The sequence below is a fragment of the Felis catus genome, chromosome B3 (assembly GCF_018350175.1).
Source record: "Felis catus isolate Fca126 chromosome B3, F.catus_Fca126_mat1.0, whole genome shotgun sequence".
Lineage (NCBI taxonomy): Eukaryota > Metazoa > Chordata > Mammalia > Carnivora > Felidae > Felis > Felis catus.
Window position 1 is genome coordinate 29,963,447 of NC_058373.1, and position 23,630 is coordinate 29,987,076.

The 23,630-nt window shown below is 38.6% G+C and overlaps 1 protein-coding gene across 7 annotated transcripts in view; it reads right to left on the bottom strand.

The window, feature by feature from the left end:
* The window catches only part of PEAK1 (pseudopodium enriched atypical kinase 1), a 303,506-nt gene that overhangs the window by 15,911 nt on the left and 263,965 nt on the right, over positions 1 to 23,630 (bottom strand). For all 7 annotated transcript variants that reach the window (XM_019832022.3, XM_045058999.1, XM_019832021.3 and 4 more), the window contains one exon: positions 14,019 to 14,764. In XM_019832022.3, the coding sequence (XP_019687581.2) occupies positions 14,019 to 14,764 (746 nt within the window). The remainder of the gene's footprint in view (positions 1 to 14,018; positions 14,765 to 23,630) is intronic.

Below are 23,630 nucleotides of genomic sequence, written 5' to 3' on the forward strand. Positions count from 1 at the left end.
AACATTAAAAAAAATTAAAAATAAATAAATAGAACATTTAAAAAAACGGAAGGAAGCAGCCCACAGTTGTAACAGGGACATGCACATCTTCATGGGGCTCTGTGAGCTTGTTCCTTGAGAACAAAGACTTAGACTCCTTTACAAAGAGAAGATACATACTACCCCAAATTTGGAACTGTTGGAAAAATAAGACAGAATTTTATACTTTTTGCTTATGTGAGATTTTTATCATCTTCCCCAAAGTAATTTCATCCAAATTTCTTATGTGGCCTCACATAGCAGCATTTATTATAAAAAGACCTCAGAAAAGCAGTGAAAAAGAATGTCCCATTGAGACTGAGTCATAATTTTACCAACTGGCCATTCTGCTTATAGGTAAAGGGCTGTCATTTGTCCATTCAGGGATAACACTGAGGAATAGCAGGGCCAGTCCACTACTCAGGTATCATTATGATAGGATAGGTTCCATGTAGGAGTCAGGAGGCAGCCTGCCATGGAGCTGGTGACCCTATGCAACTATAATTATTATCCTCTGGCTTCAGTTTCCACCTGTGTATGATGATGAATGATGAGTGCTGGCTCTTCTAAAGTTGACTTGAGTCTACTTTGGGGATTATGTGTTTAGTCAGTGGCTACCCAGATTCTCTGAAAGGAGGAAAACGCAAGGTAGATTTTATTTAGAGCAGGGAAGTTTTAAGTTCATGCTTAAATTTATGTTAAGTTTTATTTAGAGAGCAGGGAAGTTAAGGGCTGGAGGCCAGCCAATACATAGCCCACAGAGACAAGTCCGATTTGCTGGGTGGCAGCTCACCAAATGGTGATGAGGGGATGAAAGGAGACATGAAAGAAACAGAAATAGAAGTTGAAGGTTAAATATTGTCTGGGCATCAATTTGGCCTTTCCTTCACCAAAACACTTAAAAAAGTAGGCTGTGCTCACTGCCTCCCTGTTCTCTACTCTAACTGGCTGCATCTGGTATCTGCTCCCACTATTATTGAGATTGTATTTTCTTAAAGTTTACCAGAGATTGCCTTTTCCTTATGCTGCTCAAGCTTTTTGCAATTCTGGACTCTGACTGGTGGGTCCTTGCTCTTTGCTACTTCTTCTCCTGTGTTTCTGTTTGGATCACTTAGATGTGTAGACCTTTTCTTGATGTTATAGACTCTGCCACTATAACAGCATACATTCCTCAAAGTTTGAACTAAATCAAGTCTACGAGAAGACTGGGTAACCATATTTCTAGTCTTGATCTCCCTTTTGTGTACCAAACCTACATTTTTGTCTGGCTACAGCATTTCTCTAGCACTGGATGTCCTAGAGGCATGCTCCACAAAGAGCTCATCTTCTGGCTTTTCTGACTTATATTTCAGTTGATGGCACCCTCCTCCTGGGGCTGTCTCTCATCCTACAGCCAGCCTTTCACCAGACATGGTCCTACCAACTGTTTCAGCTCTTTTACCACCTGCCCCTTCTTTCCCACTGTCCAGTGGCTCATTATTACTTACCTGGACTACTGCAATAGCATCATGACTGGCTTCCTTTCTGGACTTTTCTATCATAGTTTTCTTCCAAAATCATTTCACCATAGTTTTTCCCCCTCCCCCCCCCCCCAAATCATTGATATTATATTATTCCCCTGTTTAAAAATCCTTAGTGGCTTCCCATAAAACACGAAATAAAGTTGGGGCACCTGGGTGGCTCAGTCGGTTAAGCCTCCGACTTTGGCTCAGGTCATGATCTCGCTGTTCGTGAGTTTCAGCCCTGTGTCGGGCTCTGTGCTGACAGCTCAAAGCCTGGAGCCTGCTTCAGATTCTGTCTCCCTTTCTCTCTGCCCCTCCGCTGCTCACGCTCTATCTCTCTCAAAAATAAATAAACATAAAAAAACCCCACAAAAATAAAGTCTAACTTTTTGAACTCATCATTCAAAGCTCTAAATGTGGTCCCAAATCTTTCCATAGCCAAATTTTTCAATATTCTTTTCCTGCACTGTGGACAAAAACGGCCGTATTTTATTGGCCCTGTGATAGTGTTAATAATGACTTATTTCATTCATTAATTGTCATTCATCTTTACATTTCTGCATACCACTCTGAACCTTCATTATAATTTATCTTGTTTAAGAGTTATTTATGCCTTTGTCTTTCCCACTGGAATATAAGCTCCTTGAGGGTGAGGCTTTGTTTTGTTCACATGTACTTCTATAAATCCACACAGATATCACAATTTTTTATACAGTAAATGTTTGCCAAAAGGTCAAGAAATATTTGTTGAATGCCCATTATGTACACTATACTATTTCGGATAGAATATAATGCTATCTAATGCTAAATGCTAAAGCTACGTGGGGTGCTTGTTAACAATGCAGTTTCCCAGGCCTCACTTCCAGAGATTCTGATTCTGCAGGTACGGGATGCGGCTGAGGAAAGTATATATCTATATTTAAATTTATTTATTTATTCTGAGACAGAGAGAGAGAGAGAGACAGACAGACAGTGTGAATGGGGAAGTGGCAGAGAGAGAGAATCCCAAGCAGACTTTGCACTTCAGTGCAGAGCCTAATGTGGGGCTTGAACTCATGAACTGCAAGATCATGACCTGAGCCGAAATCAAAAGTTGTATTCCTAACTGCCTGAGCCACCTGGGCAGCCCTGACAAAAGTATATTTCTAATGAGGACCCCTGGGTGATACAGAAATAGGTCACTGTAGATGACAGTGCTATTCCCAGAAGTGCAGTCCAGACAGAGGAACTAGTGTGTGTAGGGTTGGGTGGCATGATATAAGAACTACTCGCGATTTGTGCTAGAGGATGCAACTATAGGGATGAATAACTTGGGGTGTCTGCCTTCAAGGACTCAGTGTCAAATGATCTAAAATCTCCAATTCCTTGTTTTTTTTTTTAATCAAAAAGACATTATATGCCACCATTAAAAAACAAAACGAAATCAAAATCACCTATAATTATCACCACTCTAACAGGAATTATTTGCATATTACCATTTTGTAAGTCAGTTTTTAAAAAGTTATGATCATACTATTTGGTATTCTGTTATTTTCATGTGACATTTTACAAAAACTGTTTTTCATGATTTTTTTTAGAGTCTTCATAATTACCATTTAATGGCCACAAAGACTCCATTGGGCATTGTCATAATTTATTAAATTGTTTCCTTAATATCAGACACCCAGTTTGTTTTCAATTTTTGGCAGTGCTAAAAATCTTGAGGATGCTAGCATTTAGTAGTTTTCTCTCCTAATTTTAAGTAAAAATGTTTACATCTTTGAAGTAATGAGAAATAAAACATGTAAGGACAGAACTTACCTAAATATACTCAGACCAGTGCCTAATTTTAAAGAAGAATAAAGAGTGGTCTAAAAAATGTTGAGCAGTTAACTTTTCAGTATTGTTAATAATAATGCATTATTGTATATGTATAGTCTGGAAAGGGGTTTCACTACATAAAAACATATGCATTAGAACAATCTTATAAGGGGGTGCCTGGGTGGCTCAGTTGGGTAAGTGTCCAACTTTAGCTCAGGTCATGATCTTGTGGTTCGTGAGTTCGAGCCCCACATCAGGCTCTGTGCTGACAGCTCAGAGCCTGAAACCTGCTTCAGATTCTGTGTCTCCCTCTCTCTCTGCCCCTACTCAGCTTGCACTCTGTCTCTCTCAAAAATAAACATTAAGAAAAGAACACTCTTATGAGGTAGGTAGAGCAGGTAGTATCCATTCATGTGAAAACCATGACTTACTTGGGGATACACAGAGACTGATTCTGACCCATGTCAGCTAACTCCAAATTGACTTTTCTCTATTATGTGTTGTGATAATAGCAATTTACTTAAGACAAATACAACTAATAAAACTATTCACACTGAATGAAAAACAGAATAAAGCTATGGAATGAATTGTGTCCTCCCTATATTTCTATGTTGAAGCCCTAACTCCTAATATGACATATTCTTTCCCCCATTTTAACCCCCACATGAGGACACAGTGAGAAGGTAGCTGTCTACAAGCCAGGAAGAGAGTCCTCCAGTCTCCAAAACTGGGAGAAAATAAATTTCTGTTTAGCCATCCAGTCAGTTTTGTTATGGCAGCCTGAGCAGACTACGATTTTTGTACTGAGAAGTAGAGTACCACTGTAACAAATACCCAAAACTGTAGAAGCAGCAAGAGTTTTGAGATTCATGACAGAAAAAGCCTAGATAATCATGAAGAGACTGTTGTTAGAAATATGAACATTAAGAGTGATTCTGGTGAGGAATCAGACAGAAATGAGGAACATGCTATCAGAAACTGGACAAATTATAAAATGACAGAGAACTTGGCTAAAATGTTCTAGAATTTTGTGGGTAGCAGAACTTGTGAACAATGAAACTGTATATTTAGCTGAGATTTCTAAGCAAAGTGGTCAAGCAGCAGCTTATTTCCTCCTAACTGCTTACAGTAAAAACGCAAAAAGGGAGAGAGTAGTTGAAGAAAGAATTGTTAAGCAAAAAGGAACCAAGACTTTAAGATTTGGATAATTCTCAGCCTATCCATACTGCAACAAACAAGAAAGCTAGTTCTAAAAGGAACACTAAGGGGTGTGACTGAATAACCATTTTTCTAAAGAGATCAGGGGTATGACTCATGGACTTATTAATCAGTCATCTCAGGAGAAGCCAGAATGAGAGAGGATTCTACCAGAAAAGACACTGCTAGTTTGAACTAAAGGGACAGAAGAAGCAGGATGGAGTGAAGGAAAGTTGTCAGACTTCTTGGATTCTATATAACTCGTCCATAGAGCTGTGAAGGTGCATTATTCTTTAAGGAAAGGGAAGAATGACCCTGAAGGTGTTTCAGAGATTGTCAGGGCTGTTACTCCCATCACAAATCTAAGAGACAAGACTGTTTCCCCCTGGGTTTCAAAGGGTAGGGCTGCCTCGGCAGAGAGCCATGTGGATGGGGCCTCACAGAGGGCAGTGTGGGCAGGGCCCTTAAAAGAGCTGGAGGAGCAGGTGCTTAGCAGAGCCATGGGAGCAATGCTGCCAGTACTGAATCAAAGAGGATCGTTTGTGAGTGTTCATATCTAATTGAATTTGCCTTGCTAGGTTTTGGACTTGCTTGAGACCCATCATCCCTTCCTTCCCTTCTATTTCTCCCTTTTAGAATGGAATTGTCTATCCTATGCCTGTCCACCATCATATTTTTTAACATAGTGTTAACTTTTAGTTAACATAGTGTTATATTAGTTTCAGGTGTATGGTATAATGATTCACCAATTCTATGTATTATTCACTGTTCATCACTGTAAGCATACTCTTAATCCCCTTCACCTATTTTGCCCATTCCCCCACCCAGCTTCCCTCTGGCAAATACCAGTTTGTTCTCTGTAGTTAAGAGTTTTTTGGTTTGTCTCTTTTATCGTCTGTTCATGTGTTTTTATTTTAAATTCCACATACAAGTGAAATCATATATTTGTCTTTCTCTGATTTATTCACTTAGCATTATACTCTCTAGCTCCATCCATGTTTTACAAATGGCAAGATCTCATTCTTTTCTATGGTTGAGTAATATTCCATGGTGTATATATGCATCTTCTTTATCCATTCATCTGTTGACAGACACTTGGGCTGCTTCTGTATCGTGGCTGTTGTAAATAATGCTACAATAAATACAGGGGTGCACAGATCTTTTCAAATTAGTGTTTTCATTTTCTTTGGGCAAATACCCAATAGTGGAATTACTGACCACCATTGTATTTTGGAAGCACATAACTTGGCTAGTTTCATAGGGTCACAGCTAGAGAGGAAATCTGCCTTAGAATGAATCAGACCCTGAGTTATACCCATATCTGATTTAGATGATATTTAGATCAGACTTTGGACTTGAGAGTTGATGCTTGAATGAGTCAAGACCTTTGGGTCTGTTGGGATGAACTGAATATATTTTGCATGTGATAAGAACATGAATTTTGGGGTGCCAGGGACAGAATGCTATAGACTGAATTCTGAGTCCCCAAAATTAATATGTTAAGTGCTAACCCCTGAGATATTGTGATTTATAAGAAAAGGTCATCCAGATAATCAGAATATATTTCTCAAATATATATGGTCTTCATTCATGGTTCTTAACTCACACCTCCCCAAACCCTTGGAATTTTGTAAGTATTGAGAGCAACAAAGGTGTCTCTTACTATGTTCATAAGGTGACTTATGGACCCCACTGAAAGAAGGGGCTGGTTGCCAGGGGAACCAACCTCATGATTGAAGGGCTGCAACTTTCAGTCCCACCCCAACCTCAATGGAGAAAGTGCCTGGAAATTGAATCAATAGCCAATCATCAGTGATTTAATCAACCATGGCTATGTAATGAACCCTCCATAAAACCCCAAACGGACAGAGTTTGAAGAGATTGGTAAACACATGGAGATTTGGGGAGTGTGGTGCACATGGAGAGAACATGGAAGCTCTGTGCCCTTTCCCCACACCTTGCTCTATGCATCTCTTCTATCTGGCTGTTCTTGAGTTATATTCTTTTATAATAAGCTGGTGATCTAGTAAGATGCTTCTTTGCATTCTATGAGATGATCTAGTAAATTACTTGAACCCAAGGAAGGGGTTGTGGGAATCTCTGATTTACAGCCAGTTGGTCAGAAGCACAGGTAATGACTTGGGTTTGTGACTGGTGTCTGCTGTTTGTAGAAGGTGGCAGTCTGGTAGACTGAACCCTTAACCTGCGAGACATGGTGCTATCTCCAGGTAGGTAAGTTGAATCACGGTGAATTGTAGGATGCCCTTTTGGTGTCTGAAAATTGCTTTCTGTTGTGTTAGAAGTGTGCACCTTCCCTCAACGTTGGAAACTGAGTCTCTGAACACACAATTTAACCCCCCATTTGGACCATATTTGGAGATAGGGCCTACAAAGAGGTAATTAAGGTCATCAAGGAGGAGGCCTGATGTGGATTAGTATCCCTAGAAAAAGAGACACCAAGCCTCCATCCCCCCCTTGGCCATGTATGGACACAGGGAGAAGGCAGCCATCTGCAAACCAGAAAGAGAACTCTCACTAGAAACTAAATCAACCAGAACCTTTATCTTGAATTTTCCACTTTTTAGAACTGTGACAAAATTCAACTCTATTGTTTAAGCCACCCAATCTATATAGTATTTTGTTACAGCAGTTTGAACAAACTAAGACAACACCCAAAGTAAAGACCTTTGTACTTTTATCACTGCAGTGGACTTGGCATTTAAGGGGATAGCATCCTTTGGCTTTCAAATTGCTAAATTCTAGCACTGATTTCCTTTTGCAATGTTTTAAAGACCTTTTAGTCTCTTCAAGAGACAGTCAAACCTGTTAGCCACTCTAAATTCCATCAGTATGGGAAGGGATATTTTAAGAAGACAAACAGTAAAAACCTGTTTGTGTGAGCCAACTGCTGGTCTCTTTTGCTTACCTCTGCAAAGGTAGGGTTCACAGTGTCCTGGTAGTTTATTCCTCTAAGGTTGTACAATCAATTGGGTACTTCTAGAAATGCCCAAACAGTCTTCAAAGACACATTTATATTCACCATTTAGTATAAAACATCCTTTCCCAAACCTGCCAACAACTCCCAGTGTATAACCACTTGCCACCTGTTCTTTGGAGATTGCTTCTGCATCATTACAAGCCAAGAAATCAATACTACACCATTGATTTGGGAAAGAGACAAGATTGCACGCAATAATACATAAAGTTAGTCAAGCCCTACTTCTCCATTGTTTTGAAAGAACAGATAGTTCAATGCCCTGTTCTGAAATAGGTACTCATCCTGGATTGGTGATCTTGTAGCAATAAAAGCCCAAGATAGATGAGGCACCATAACCCCAATTGACTTAACAGCTCTTGAGTGCTACACAGAATCTCAAAATGCCTTTTTAGACTCAACAGTTATGTATTAACTAAAATCCAGCTCCTCTCTCTGCAGTCTATCCCTCAGTTTAATTTACAAAGTATGGGCTGGGGCCTAGGGTCACTCTGCTAGCACCACCAGACAGTTAAGTGGTAAGGGCACTGCAGCTGCAGACAGCAGTTGAAGGTCTGCTCCAAATATGTATTCTGTCTTGATAGACAGGTAAGGCCAATTGTTTACCTTATCCATTAATTTCCTAAGACACCATCTGGTCTTTCCAAGCCAAATTAACATGTAAAAGTCATTTAGATATGTTAATTGGTTTTGAACCAGGAAATAGAATCAATAAAAAGGGACTATGGGAATGGAGAACATTACGCATTTACCTAGAACTCTGTGTTTTAAAAAGCTCTTTCACATGCATTAGCTCCCTTGATCCTAACCTCAATCCCACAGATTATCATTGTAAACATCTGAAAGAGGAGGAAATTGAGGCTCAATGATTGTTACCCTTTTAAAGTAGCCTAGGGAAGACACTTAGGGAGAGGGAAAGGAGTGAATACTTATCAGGGATGTTTTATTCTCTTTTAGCCAAACAGACCCAAAGCTAAGGAAACTGAGACTCAGAGTAGCAATTTGTGACAAAGCTAGTAAGTAGCAGAGCCAGGACTTGAACCCAGGATCTTTTGGACTTCAAAGTCTATTCTCTACTAACAATTTCCTCTTTAAAAAAAATCCAAAGGCTGGCTGGGTGAGGACTGGGCAAACAAGAAGAAACCACACTGACATGGATAGGAGAAAATGGGACACAACCTTGCCATAAAATCCACCCCTGGTGCAGTATCCCCATAACAGGGAGAGAACTCAAAACCTGGAGCTTCTCCCTCAGAAGTGAGGGATTTAAATCCTACATCTGGCATCCCAACTTCTAAGACATACACCTGAGAGACAAGCCTCTAAAACATGTAACTTTGAAACCCAACAGGGCTTGTGTCCTGAGACCCACAAAACTGTGGCAATCTGAGAAACCGCTCTTAAAGGGCCTACATGCTGGGACTTACCCACCCAAGAAGCAGCCAACTGTGCCTTGCCTTAAAGTGAAGGAGGCTCAAATGCTTATATTAAAGCACTGGTGTGAGACTAAAGCACCAGTGGAGTGGCAGACATCTAATCTGAAACATACAACTAGGGGCCTGCTGGAACACTTTCCAGAGACAAAGACTAGTAGGTATGATCTTTATGTTCTCCCTTTGCCAGGCTCCAGGGCACTAGTATCCCAAAGAATGAGCTTTTATGTGTGTCTGGTGGCCTGATTTTTATCGCTGCTGTCTAGGGGATGCCTTTTGACTGCGTGGCTCTGGAGGCAGGGGGGGTTTGTGTTCCTGGTCCCATAGGACTGTAATAATTGGTATCACCCAGAAAAAAGCTTATACCCCTGTCTGACACCCCAAGTTTTGTGATTGCTGTCAGGGAACACCTCTCTATCATCTGGTTCTGGCAGTCAGTGGGGTTCATGGGTCTCACAGGACTGTAACCAATTGAGAAAAAGGTCTTAAACAGCTACCAACCCCAGGGCAGAGCAAGAGGTAGCAAACCCAGGAACTTGGTCTTTCTGTGAAGAAGGCCTATTAGCTAATCATGAGGCTGACCATACACCTTTCCAGAGACCTCAGAGAGAGGGTGCTATATTCCTACTCACCCTCTGCCATGCCCCAGAGTGCCAGTGTCTCCTGGACAGGAGCTGTACACACATTTGGTGCCCTGGTTTTTGTCTGGTGCCCCAGTTTATATGGCTGCTGTCCAGAAAATGCTCCTTGATCACCTGGCTCTGGTGGCCAGGGGGCTTGAATCCTGGGTCTCCTAGGACTATAGCAGAGAGATAGTTCTTGGCAGGTTTCTACTCAGGGCACTGCACAGACAGTGGTCGTACACTCCCTAGTCTTTCTGTGAAGAAGTCCTCTTTGCTTGTTCTGGAACTTTGGCCTGAGGGGCAGACTTCAGGTTTGGTACATATTTAGTGGCCTGTAGAGTTGGTCTCCAGGAACATAGGCTATGGACACCATGTTGGTGCTTTCTCTCTGCCATGCTCCAGTTTACCAGTATCACACAGAAAAAAACTTATACTCTTGTCTAGAGCCTGGGTTTCTGTACCTGCTTCCCAGAGGGCACCTGTTCCAGATCTGCGTATGTTTGCAGTCCCGCAGGATTATATATATTTGCCTATTTTTAATTTTTATTTTTTATATTTGCCTATTTTTAAAAGCTGATGCCTGAAGGTCTGGCTTTCAGTCAGCCTGAGTCTAGGTGCTGAGATTCTCCCCCTTGGGACACTGATGGGTCTTGGCATATTCTCAACTACTGGGAGCTATTAAAAATATAATAGCCTGCTTGAAAAGGCACAAAGGTTTGAGAGATGACAAAGATCTGGGGCAGGATTGAATGACAAGGTTCATCTACATGAGGCCACTCCTTTAAGGCTGGGAGAGGTGGTTGTTTCATCTACTGTATGGAAACGCAGACTCAAGCTAAATGAAAAAAGAGAGGAATATGTTCCAAATGAAAAAACCAAGTAAACCCCAGAAAAAAACAAACAAAAAAACAAAAACAAAAAACCTTAATGAAATGGAGATAAGTAATGTACCTGATAAAGAGTTCAAAGTAATGGTTATAATGAATGGGGAGAAAAATGGATGAACACAAAGAACTTCAACAGAGAGATGGAAAATATAAGAAAGTACCACACAGAAGCCACAGAGCTGAAGAATACAATAACTGAATGGAAAAATACATGAGACAGGTTCAGTAGCAGACTAGATGAAGCAAAAGAAAGGATCAGTCAACTCAAAGATAAGGCAGTGTTACTCACTGAATCAGAGCAGCAAAACCAAACAAATAAAAAAGAAAAAAAAAATGAAGATAGCTTAAGGGATGTAGAGAACATCACATAGTCTAACATCTGCATCATAGTGCTCTGAGAAAAAGAAAAGAGAAAGGGAAAGAAATCTTATTTGAAGAAACAATGACTGAAAACTTCCCTAACCTGTGGAAATAAACAGACATTGACATCCAGGAAGCCCAGAGTTCCAAATAAGAGGAACCCAAAGATACCCACACCAAGACACATTACAATTAAAATGTCAAGTTAAAGGACAACATGTTAAAAACAGCAAGAGGAAAACAACTTGTTACATACAAGGGAACCCCCATAAGACTCTCAACAGATTTTTCAGCAAAAATTTTGCAAGTTAGAAGGGAGTGGCACTACATATTCAAAGTGCTAAAAAAACTCACCAAACCCCAAAAAACCAACCAACCAACCGAACAAAAAACCTCCCAACCAAGAATACTCTACCTAGCAAAGTTATCATTCAGAAGTGAAGGAGAGACAGAGTTTTTCAGACAAGCAAAAGCTGAAGGAGTTCACCACTATTAAACTGGCCTTACAATAAATGTCAAAGGAAGTTGTTTAAGTTGAAAACAAAGTGCACTAATTAGTAACAAGAACACACATTAAAGAATAAATCTCACTTGTAAAGTAAATATATAGTAAAGGTAGGGATCAATCACTTATGAGACTAGTATAAAGATTGAAAGACAAAACTAGTGGGGCGCCTGGGTGGCTCAGTCAGTTAAGTGTTGACTTTGGCTCACGTCATGATCTCATGGTTTGTGGGTTCGAGCCCTGTGTTGGAGGGCTCTGTGCTGACAGCTCAGAGCCTGGAGCCTGCTTTGGATTCTGTCTCCCTCTCTCTCTGCCCCTTGCCTGCTCACGCTGTCTCTCTCTCTCTCAAAAATAAACATTAAAAAAATTTTTTTAAAAAAGAAAGACAAACTAGTAAAAATAATTATGATTACAATTGGTTAAGGGATGCACAAAATAAAAAGATGTTAACTGTGACATCAAAAACATAAAATGAAAGAAACCACAAAATGTGTGGAGGGAAGAATAATTTTGAGCTTTACAATGGGATGAAACTTAAGCTGCAACCAACTTAAAACAGACTGTTATAGATATAAGTTGTCATATGCAAGCTCATGGTAACCATAAAACAAAAACACAAAAAAGAAAGAGAAAGGAAAATAAGCATAGCACTAAAGAAACCACAAAGTAAGAGATCAGGAGAAGAAACAGATGACCTACAAAAACAGTCTTTCTGGAAACAATAAACAAAATGGCAATAAGCACAGACCTATCAATAATCACTTTAAATGTAAATAGATAAATTCTCCAATCCAAAGACACAGAGTGGCTGAATGGATAAAAAAAAAAAAAAAAAAAAAAAAAAAAAGACCCATCTATATGCTGTCTAAAGAGACCCACTTTATTAAAAAAATTTTTTTAATGTTTTATTATTTATTTCTTGAGAGAGAGAGAGAGAGAGAGAGAGAGAGAGAGAGAGAGAGACACCATGAGCAGGCAAGGGACAGAGAGAGAGGGAGACACAGAATTCAAAGCAGGTTCTAGGCTCTAAGCTGTCAGCACAGAGCCCTCCAACATGGGGCTTGAACCCACAAACTGCGAGATCATGACCTGGGCCAAAGTAGGACGCTTAACCAACTGAGCTACCCAGGCACCCTGAGACCCACTTTAGAGGTAAGGACAAGACTGAAAGTGAAGGGATGGAAAAAGATATTCCATGCAAATGAAAACCAAAAGAAAGCTAGAATGTTAATTTACATCAGACAAAATAGACTTTGAAACAAAGATTGTAATAAGAGACAAAGAAACGAGTTACGTAATGATGAAAGGATCAACCAACAAGAGGCTGTAACATTTGTCCACATTTATGCAACTAACATTAAGAGGACGTAAATACATAAAGCAAATACTAACAGACCTAAAGGAAGAAATTGACAACAATACAATAATACTAGGAGACTTACATCAATGGATAGATCATCCAGACATCCCCCCCCCAAAAAAAAAATCAACAGGGAAACGTCAGCCTTAAATGAAACATTAGACCACATAAGCCCACAGATGGGCTTAACAGATATATACCCAACATTCTATTCAAAAGCAATGGAATACGCATTCTTCTCAAGCACACATGGAACATTTTCCAAGATAGATCATGTTAGGACAAAAAACAAGTCTTAATAAATTTAAGAGGACTGAAATTTTATCAAGCATCTTTTCTGACTACAATGGTATGAAACTAGAAATTAACACAAAAATTACACAAAGAAAACTGGGAAATTCATAAATTTGTGGAGATTAGACAACATGCTACTGAACAACCAATGGGTCAAAGAAGAAATCCAGAGAAATAAAAAAAAAATAGCTTGAGACAAATGAAAATGGAAATGTAACAAAGATCATGCTTTATCTGTTACATTGACAAAGCCTATGGCTTATTTACAGTGAATGTAACTGGGCAAGAATTCTTAATGTTAATAGTTTTAGCTTTTGTGAAGAGGTGGTTTGTCTGGAATGGGCAATCTACAGTTAAGAAATTAATATGTGACATAATGGATAAAGTAAGTTGGGCTATGGAGTCAGAGAGATCTGTGTGCATATTCCAGCTCAACTAATTGTGTGTGACCCTAAGCAAGTAAGCTCACCTATCTTTTATTTTCCTCATCCGTCACATGGATAAAAAGATCTTAACCTCATAAACTTGATGTGAGGATCAAATTATGTAACACCAATAATGTTCCTGGCACATCAACAAATATTGGTTACCTTCTTCTGTAAAAATGTCTTCCCAAGAAGCAGAACAGTTATGGAGCAGGGGCAGACCAGTGTCTCTTATTTGCTAGAGAATAAAGACAGAAACATGGAGTGGAAGGGACATAACAGACCCATTTGTATAGGTAGCCTTCGCAAACAATCACAGCTCAAGGATTAGCTACTTTCAGAAGACTTCTCTGACCTCTAAAGTTTGGGTTAAAGTCCTTCTAAGCTTCCAGAATTCTGTCTTCCTCTATCTTAGCAATACAGTATACTGTAACTCTGTCTCTTAACATATCTGTTTTCCCCTTTAGATAGTAAGTAACTCCCCTGCTTATTATAATATCTGGTGTAAGGTAGATGATCAATAACTTTTTGCTGAATAAAAGAATGGAGGAAAGAACAGACCCATCCCAATAACAGTGTGTTGGGTAAGATTAAAATCAAATTTATAATATTTTCTTACCTTGACTGCATAGTTGTTAAGTGGATCTTTTGCATATGAAGCTGTGTAGTAAACTGCATCACCTGCCTCACAACACGGTTTGTCACTAGTCAGCCTGAAGTCTGACCAGCTGTCCACCCCAAAACGGAGCTGATCTTTCTGTCCAGCCATGAAGAGGTCTTCACATTTAATAGCCAGTTTTTTCAAGGCATCTGTATGAAGGCTTCGGATTTTACCCACCACTTCTTCCCGATTCTCAAGTCCTCTATAAAGTGCTTGTCTCTGTGGCTTCTGTATGCCTCGGCCCTGTCTGCAAGAGGGACCACGCCGGCTGGATAGGGACTCCATGCTGTTGGAAAATCTATCCTTAATACTGAGAGTGGTTAAGCTGGAGATACTGTTTGCTGCTGAGGGGACAGGTCTCTCCTTGAGCAAAGGTCTTTCCAAGGAGTCATAAGACTCAATGTCCAGTCCCTTGAGTTCATAACTGATGGAAGAGCCAGCACTACTGGCATCCCAGTTGGGGTCGATATCATAGGTGGGATTAGCCATTACACAAAGACTTGTTTCCATGGATTTTTGGAGGTCTTTGGGGATTGGTTCTGTATTGGCTCTTATGATCGTTTTCTTTGGCAGTGGGGGTGGTGTAGGTTGGGAAGCATTCGGTGTTTCTTCATCTGTTTTCCCACTAAAGACAACAGCATCATCCAAAGTTCCCTTAGGCTGCCGTGGATGCTTGGGTGGTATCATGGCTGCTCTAGATTGCCCTGTATTGTTTTAAAAGAAAGAAAGAAATAATAGTTAAGTTTTTATTCTTGTTACATAATTGAAAGTTAAGGAGAAATAAGGAACTTAAGGAGGTGGCCATGACAATATAAGAAGTCAATGCCTTAATTCAAAATGGTTGAAGAAAAGCAACCAAAGAACAAATAGGTAAAAGTCTAAGACTTGTGGGAGCAATAAAATGTGAGCAATGTCTCAGCATGTCTCAGCATGTGCCAGAGGAACAAGGTAATGGGTTGTAACAACAACAACAACAACAACAACACTTCAGTTCTCCACTCCTGCCCTCAAGATTGCTGATTTTTACTACACTAGAATATGAAGGGGTGACAGACACTCAAATAATTACATTGTGACAGGGTAGAGATGAAAACATTTGTGGATTAGAAAACACTTGGAAGCATTTTAAAAAACAATGGAAACTAGCAATGGAACCACTAGTATCAAAAGATACTATTCTGTTCTTTTAACCTGGTTCCAAAGTTACCCTATATTGTATATAGCACTTGTCATTTTCAATCCAACACATATGAATACAATTTCATAAACATGTTATTTTATTTCACTCTAGAGATGGATTCTAGCACTAGTCTTAAACTGGTCTATGTATAATTCTTGTGATTGGGATAAAGGGAACAATACATATTAGTAGTCAACTGCTGTTCCAAACATCCTTCACAAAGTCTTATGACTTTCTATTTTATTTTGAAGGTATATAAACTATGATTTGAGTGATACTACTTTTGGACATCTCTTACAAGCCCTAGTTATAGAACCAATCATCTCTACTTCCTTTCTAGCACCTGCCTTTGGATGACAATAAAATACACATGTGTGAAAATGAAAACAAAAATGGCCCAAAATCTTTGGGACACAGCACAAGAAGTTCTAAGAGGAAAATACATAGCAATACAGGCCTACCTACCTCAAGAAATAAGAAAAAGCTTGAATAAAAAAATCTAACCTTACACCTAAAGGAACTAGAAAAAGAACAAACAAAACCCAAGGTAAATAGAAAGAAGGAAATACTGAAGATTAGAGCAGAAATAAATGTATAGACACACACACACACACACACACACACACACACACACACAAAAGAGAGAGAGAGAGAGAGAAAGAAAAAGAAAGAAATCAATGAAACCAAGAGCTGGTTCTTTGAAGATAAACAAATGTGATAAACCCTTAGCCAGACTTATTAAGTAAAAAACAGAAAGGACCTGAGTAAATAACATCAGAAACAAAAGAGAAGTAACACTGATACAACAGAAATACAAAGGAATATAAGAGAATACTACAAAAAGTTATATGTCAACAAATTAACCTACAAGAAATAAATTCCTAGAAACATATAATCTTCAAAAACTGAACCAGAAATAGAAAATCTCAACAGATTGACTATAGGTAATGAAACTGAATCAGTAATAAAAACAACTACCAAAAGCAGAAGTCCAGGACCAGATGGGTTCACAGGTGAATTCTATCAACCATTTAAAGAAGAGTTAATACCTATTCTTCTCAAACTATTCTAAAAAATAGAAAAAGAAGGAAAGCTTCTAAATACATTCTATAAGGCCAGCATCACCCTGATACCAACACCAAACAAAGACACCAAAAAAAAAAAAAAAAAGGAAGAAAAGTATGAGCCAATATTCCTGATGAACATAGATGTAAAAATCATCAACAAAATATTAGCAAACTGAATTCAACAATACATTAAAAAATCATTCACCATGATCAGGTGCCATTCATCCTGGGGATGCAAGGTGGTTCAATATTCACAAATCACTCAATGTGATATACCACATCAATAAAATGAAGGATAAAAATCATATGATCAAGTCAACGGATGCAGAAAAAGCATCTGCCAAAACTCAACATCCATTCATGATAAAAACTCTTAACAAAGTAGGGTTAGAGGAAACATACCTCAACATGATAGGGAAAAGACAAGGATGTCCACTCTTGCCTCTTTATTCAACATAGTACTGGAAATCCTAGCCACAGTAATCAGACAAGAACAGAAATAAGAGGCATCTATGTTGGTAAAGAAGTTAAACTGTCACTATTTGCAAATGACATGATACTATACATAGAAAATCTTAAAGACTCCACCAAAAAACAACTAGAAGTAATAAATGAATTCAGTAAAGTTGTAGGATACAAAAGTAATACCCAGAAATCAGTAGTGCTTCTATCTTTTATATACTAATAACAAAGTAGAAGGAAGAGAAATTAAGAAGACAGTTCCATTTACAATTGCACCAAAAATTTAGGAATAAACTTAACCAAAGAGGTGAAAGACCTGTACTCTGAAAACTATAACACAAGACACACACAAATGGAAAGATATTCCATGCTCATGAATCTGAGGAATTATTATTGTTAAAATGTCCCTATTAGCCAAAGGGATCTATAGATTCAATACCATCCCTATTAAAACACCAACATTATTTTTCACAGAACAAAAACAAATAATACTACAATTTGTATGGAACCACAGAAGACCCCAAACAGCCAATGTAATCTTGAGAAAGAAATACAAATCTGGAAGTATCAAAATTTCAGATTTCAAATTATACTGCAGGGGTGCCTGGGTGGCTCAGTCAGTTAAGCATCTGACTTCGGCTTGGGTCATGATCTCACACTTGTGAGTTTGAGCCCTGCATTGGGCTCTGCGCTGACAGCTCAGAGCCTGGAGCCTGCTCCTCCCCACCTGCACTCTGTGCCTCTCTCTCTCAAAATAAATAAATATAATAAAAAATTTTTTTTAATTGCACTGCAAATCTAAACATTATGGTACTGACACAAAAATAGACACAGATCAACAGAACAGAATAGAGAACCCAGAAACAAACCCACAATTATATGATCAATTAATCTATGATGAAAGAGGCAAGAATATAAAACGGGGAAAAGACAGTCTCTTCAATAAATGTTGCTGGGAAAACTGGACAGCTACCTGTAAAAGAATGAAACTGGACTACCTTTTAACACCATGCACAAAAATAAACTCAAAATGAATTAAAAACCTAAATGTGAGAGCTATAGTAATATTTTTCTAGATATGCTTCCTAAGGTAACAAAAGCAAAGATAAACTACTGGGACTACACCAAAATAAAACAAAAATCTTTTGCACAGCAAAGAAAATCATCAATTGAACAAAAAGGTAACCTACTGAATGGGAGAAGGTATTTGCAAAGGATGTATCTCATAAGGGGTTAATATTCAAAATATATAAAGAACTTCTACAACTCAATGACAAAAAGCCGAACAATCCAACTAAAAAATGATCAGAGGACTGAATGTACAAAGAAGACATACAGATGGCCAACAGACACAAGAAAAGTCGCTCAACATCACTTATCATCAGGGAAATGCAAATCATAACACCAATGAGATATCACCTCACACCTGTTAGAACAGTTAAAATAAGAAAGACATGAAATGACATCTTGGCAAGGATGCAGAGAAAAAGGAACCCTCCTGCACTGGTTGGTAGGAATGTAAATTGGTGTAGCCACTGTGGGAAAACAGTATGGAGGTTCCTCAAAAAATTAAAAATAGAAAAAGCAGGGGCGGCTGGGTGGCTCAGTCAGTTAAGTGTTTGACTTTGGCTCAGATCCTGATCTCGCAACTTGTGAGCTGGAGCCCCACATCGGGCTCTCTGCTGTCAGTGCAGAGCCTGCTTTGGATCCTCTGTCTCCTTCTCTTCCTCTCTCTCTGCCTCTCCCTCTCTCTCAAAAATAAATAAACATTAAAAAAAATAGAAATACTGTACAGTCCAGTAATTGCACATGGGTATTTAACCAAAGATAGCATAATACACAAAGGGTATTATGCCAAGTGAAATAAAACTGACAAAGACAAGTAACACAATTTCATACATAAGTGGAATCTAACCCTCCCAAAACAAAAACCCAAATTTAAACAAACAAAAAGCAGAATGAGCCCTATAAATACAGTGAACAACTGATGGTTGCCAGAGGGAAGGGGAGTGGGGGAATGGGCAAAATGGTGAGGGGGAGTGGGAGATACAGGGTTCCATTTGTGGAATGAATAAGTCATGGAACAAAAGGCAAGACATAAGAAAGAAAGTCAATGACACTGTAACAGTGATGTATGGTGAGAGGCAGTAGCTACACTTGTGAACAAAGCATAACGTATAAACTTGTTGAATCACTATGTTGTACACCTGAAACTAAAGTAATATTGTGCGCCAACTATACTAAAAAAACATACACATGTGTGATCAATGACACCTTTTGGGCTTATTGTATAATGGAGAGAGACATATTATTATTTTTTTTAAATGTTTTTTATTCATTTTTGAGAGAGAGAGAGAGAGACAGAATCCGAAGGATTCTCTCTCCAGGCTCTGAGCTGTCAGCACAGAGCCCAATGCAGGCCTTGAACTTGTGAACTGTGAGATCATGACCTGAGCTGAAGTCAGACACTTAACTGACTGAGCCATCCAGGTGCCCCAACATTATTTTTTAAAGAAAGAGAAATACACTATGGAACTTTTTATAACAGTTGTTATAATTAGTAATGTTATTAAAATAATGAGGCCTCCATTAACTATCTCAGAATGAGATATAATGCTCTGTTATGGGATGAATTATGTTCTCTCCCCCCAAATGCTGAAGTCATAAACCCTGGTACCTGTGAATGTAACCTGATTTAGAAATAGAGTCGTTGCAGAGGTAATCAAGTTAAGATCAGGTCACTAGGGTAGGCCTTAACCCAATATGACTGGTGCCCTCATATAAAGAGGAAAACATCATGTAAAAAGAGACAAAAGAGAGTATGCCATGTGACAACAGAGGCAGAGAGTGGAACAATGCAGCAGCAAGCCAAGGATGTCAAGGATCAATGGCACCACCAGATGCTAGGGAGAAGAAGCAAAGGGTTCTATCCAGAGCTTCAGAGAAACCATGGCCTTGCTAACAGCTGGATTTTAGACTTCTAGCCTCCAAAACTGCGAGAGAATAAATTTCTCTTGTTTTCAGGCACTTACTTCATGGAAGTTTGTTACAGCAGCCCTATGAAACTAATACATGCTCCTACTGAAGGTCAGATAGAATAGAAGGCACTGCACGGACCTGAGAGTGATAATGAATAAAGATGGTGGTTTGTTTTTATGAAAATCATGTCCTTGTAGCAATGCCAAGGGTGGGCACAAATATAAACTGTGATGGTAATGACAATATAGTCCATTTCCCATTCATGCAGCTCTCTCCAAGAACACCCAGAAGTTTATACAAATTAACACAATACATACAGCAAACCTAAGGTCTACCTTTCTCCACCAATGGCATGTAGCAAATAGATATTTTTTTTGTAAGGAACAGAACTATATTGCATATAAACACAAACAAAAAAATGTATACACACACACACACACACACACACACACACACACACACACACAGCATAAGAAGGAGAGAGACAAAGAAAAATGAGAATGTTAAGAAGGCCAGGACTTTGCTTTATTCATTATTGTATCCTCTATATCAGGACAGGGCCTGGATGTAAAAGATGTTCAATAATGTTTCTTGAATGACTAAAAGAATAAATTAGAGCTGAAAGAGAATTAAGTGGTAAACTTACAGAGGTACCTATAACAAGAAAAGATACTGAATTATTAATTTAAAATATTCCCACAAAGGAAAGTCCAGGGCAACATGGCTTCATTGATGAATTCTAGCAAATGTTTGAAGAAGAATTAATATCAATCCTGCACAAACTCTTCCAAAAATAGAAGGGGAGGGAGCATTTCCCAGCTTGAAATCTATGAAGCCAGTATTACCTACACATCAAAATCGGACAAGGGCATTCATAAGAAAACTAGACACTAATATCCCTTATGAATACAGACACAGAAATCTTTGCAAAATACTAGCAAACTGAATATAGCAACATATAAAAAGGATTATACACCATGACAAACTTAGATTTGTCCCAGGAATGCATGCTTGGTTTTAACATCTGAAAGTTAATCAATGGAATACACCACGCAAACAGAATAAAGGAGGGGAAAAAACCTTACATGGTCACTTTAATAGATGTAGAAAAAGCATTTGAGAAAATCCAACACCTTTCCATGACAAAACACTGAACATACTGGGCAAAGGAGAGAACGTTCTCAACCTGATAAAGGGCACCTACGAAAGCCCCAAAGCAAACATCATCCTCAATGGTAAAAAACTCGGTATTTCCCCACTAAGATCAGGAATAAAACAAGGATTTCCATTCTTGTCACTTCTATTCTACATTTCACTGAAAGGCCTAGCCAGGGCAATTAGGAAAGAAAAAGAAACAAAAACATCCAGATTGGAGAAGAAGTAAAATTATCTGTTTTCAAAGGTAACATAATCTTGCATATAGGAAAGCCTAAGGAATTCACAAAAAATTATTAGAACTAATATATCAATTCAGCAAGGTTGCAAGATATAAGATCTGTATAAAACAATTGTATTTCTATACACTAGCAATGAACAATCAAAAAATTATTATTAAAGAACAATTCCATTTATAATATCATCAAAAACAATAAAGTATTTAGGAATAAACTTAACAAAAGAAAGGCAAGACTTATGCACTGGAAACTACCCAACAGCATTGAAGAAATTAAGGACCTAAATAAATGGAAAGACATCTTATGTTCACGTATCAGAGACTTAATATGTTAAGATGGAAATACTCTCCAAATTGTTCTGAAGATTTAATGTAATCCCTATCAAATCCCAGCTGGTTTTCTTGCAGAAATTGACAGAATGATACTAAAATTCATATGGAAATACAATGGAACTAGAGTAAGCAAAGAACATCTTGAAAAAGAAAAAGTTGGAGAGCTCACATTTCCTGATTTCAAAACTTACTTCAAAACTAAAGTAATCAAGATTGTATGTACTGTGTGTTGGGGGAATGGGCAAAACAGGTGAAAGGGATTAAGAGGTACAAACTTTCAGTTATAAAATAGTCACAGAGATGAAAAATACAGCATAGTGAATGTAGTCAATAATACTGTAAATGGCCATTTAAAAAAATGTTTATTTTTGAGGGATAGAAAGAGAGATGGCATGCAAGCAGGGGAGGGGCAGAGAGAAAGGGAGAGAGAATCCCAAGCAGGATCTGTGCTGTTAGTACAGAACCTGATGCGGGACTTGAACTCATGAACCACTAGATCATGACCTGAGATGAAACCAAGAGTAAGATGCTTAACTGACTGGGCCACCCAGGTGCCCCTGTAGTCAATAATATTGTAATAACTTTATATGATGACAGATGGTAACTACACTTGGTGAGTGTCATAGACTCTAAGTCTAAAGTTCTCTTTTGGCCAGCAAAAGAGCAGATGCAGGATTAAAGCGAGAGATGGCTGATGTCTGGGAAAACACAAAAGCCCCAAATAAGGGTCCTTGCCCTGTATTTATTAAGATCAGAAGGCTTACAAATATGATGGGCACGCACAAAGAGACAAAGAAACTGTGAACATTAACTTGGGGACATGAGGGAAAAGATATACAGTGTTTGGGGTTTGGGTCAATATAAAACAAAATCCTGGCACCGAGCAGATGGGTAGATGGTTGTTAATGGCAGACAGGAGGCGCCGTGCCTGTTTATCTTTACTAGCCTAGGGGATGAGACATATAGGGGAAATAACCTCAGGGTTAATAAGGCACCTTTTCTTTTGTGAACCATCTGCGCTCTGAGCTGCTTGGCCTGCAGCACAGTGGTCCACAGTCCAATTCACCAATTTACTTAACTTGGCCCTATCCTCCTGTGAAAGCAGCTTTTCTGCTATAGTACTATATTGGGGGTGCTTCCACCCTGAATATCTAATCTTGTTTATTTCATATACCTATGTATTGGGCACCTTTGTGGCCCATTCCTATTTTGGGGCTTTGCCCCACCCTCTCTAGTCTAGGGGCTCTGCACCCCCTTTCTATTTTGGGGTGTCTTTGCCGCCCCTATTCCTGGGGTGCCAATTTGGTCTACCCAAACTCGGATGTAAGCATTTTATGACTTTGTATTTCTTTATGCCTTGTTAACCCATTGGGGTAAGCCCGGGGGATTCCTAAGCTTATCCCCCACAGGTGAGCATTTTGTATGTATATAAATGTTGAATCACTATGTTGTACACCTAAAATTAATATAAATATTGTATGTCAATGATACTTCAATTAAAAATTAAAAAAAAAAAGATTGTGTGTACTAAGAATAGAAATAAAGATGAGTGGAACTGAATTGAAAGTCTAGAAATAAACCTATATATTTATGGCTAATTTCCAACAAGGACACCAAGACAATTCAATAGGGAAATAGCAGTCTTTCCAAAAAATAGTGCTGGAACACCTGGATATCCATATGCAAAAGAATGACGTTGAACTCCTACCTTATAGTATATGCGAAAAGTAACTCAAAATATTGCAAACATCTCAACATAAGAATGAAAACTATAAAACTCTTAGAATAAAACATAGGAATACACTTTCAACCTTGGATTAGGTCATGATTTTGTAGATATGACACCTAAAAGCACAAGCAAAAAAATAATAAATTGGAATTCATAAAAATTAAAAACTTTCGTGCTTCAAAGGACAACTTTAAGAAAGTGAAAAGACAACCCACAGAATGGGAGAAAATATGTGCAAATCATGTATCTGGTAAGAGACTTATATCCAGAATTTGTAAATAATTTATAATAAAAAGATAAAAAACCCATTACAAGTGGGCAAAGGGTATGCACAGACATTTCTCCAAAGAAGGTAAACAAATGGCCAATAAGCACATAGAAAGATGCTCAACATCACTACCCATTAGGTAAATGCAAACCAAAACCA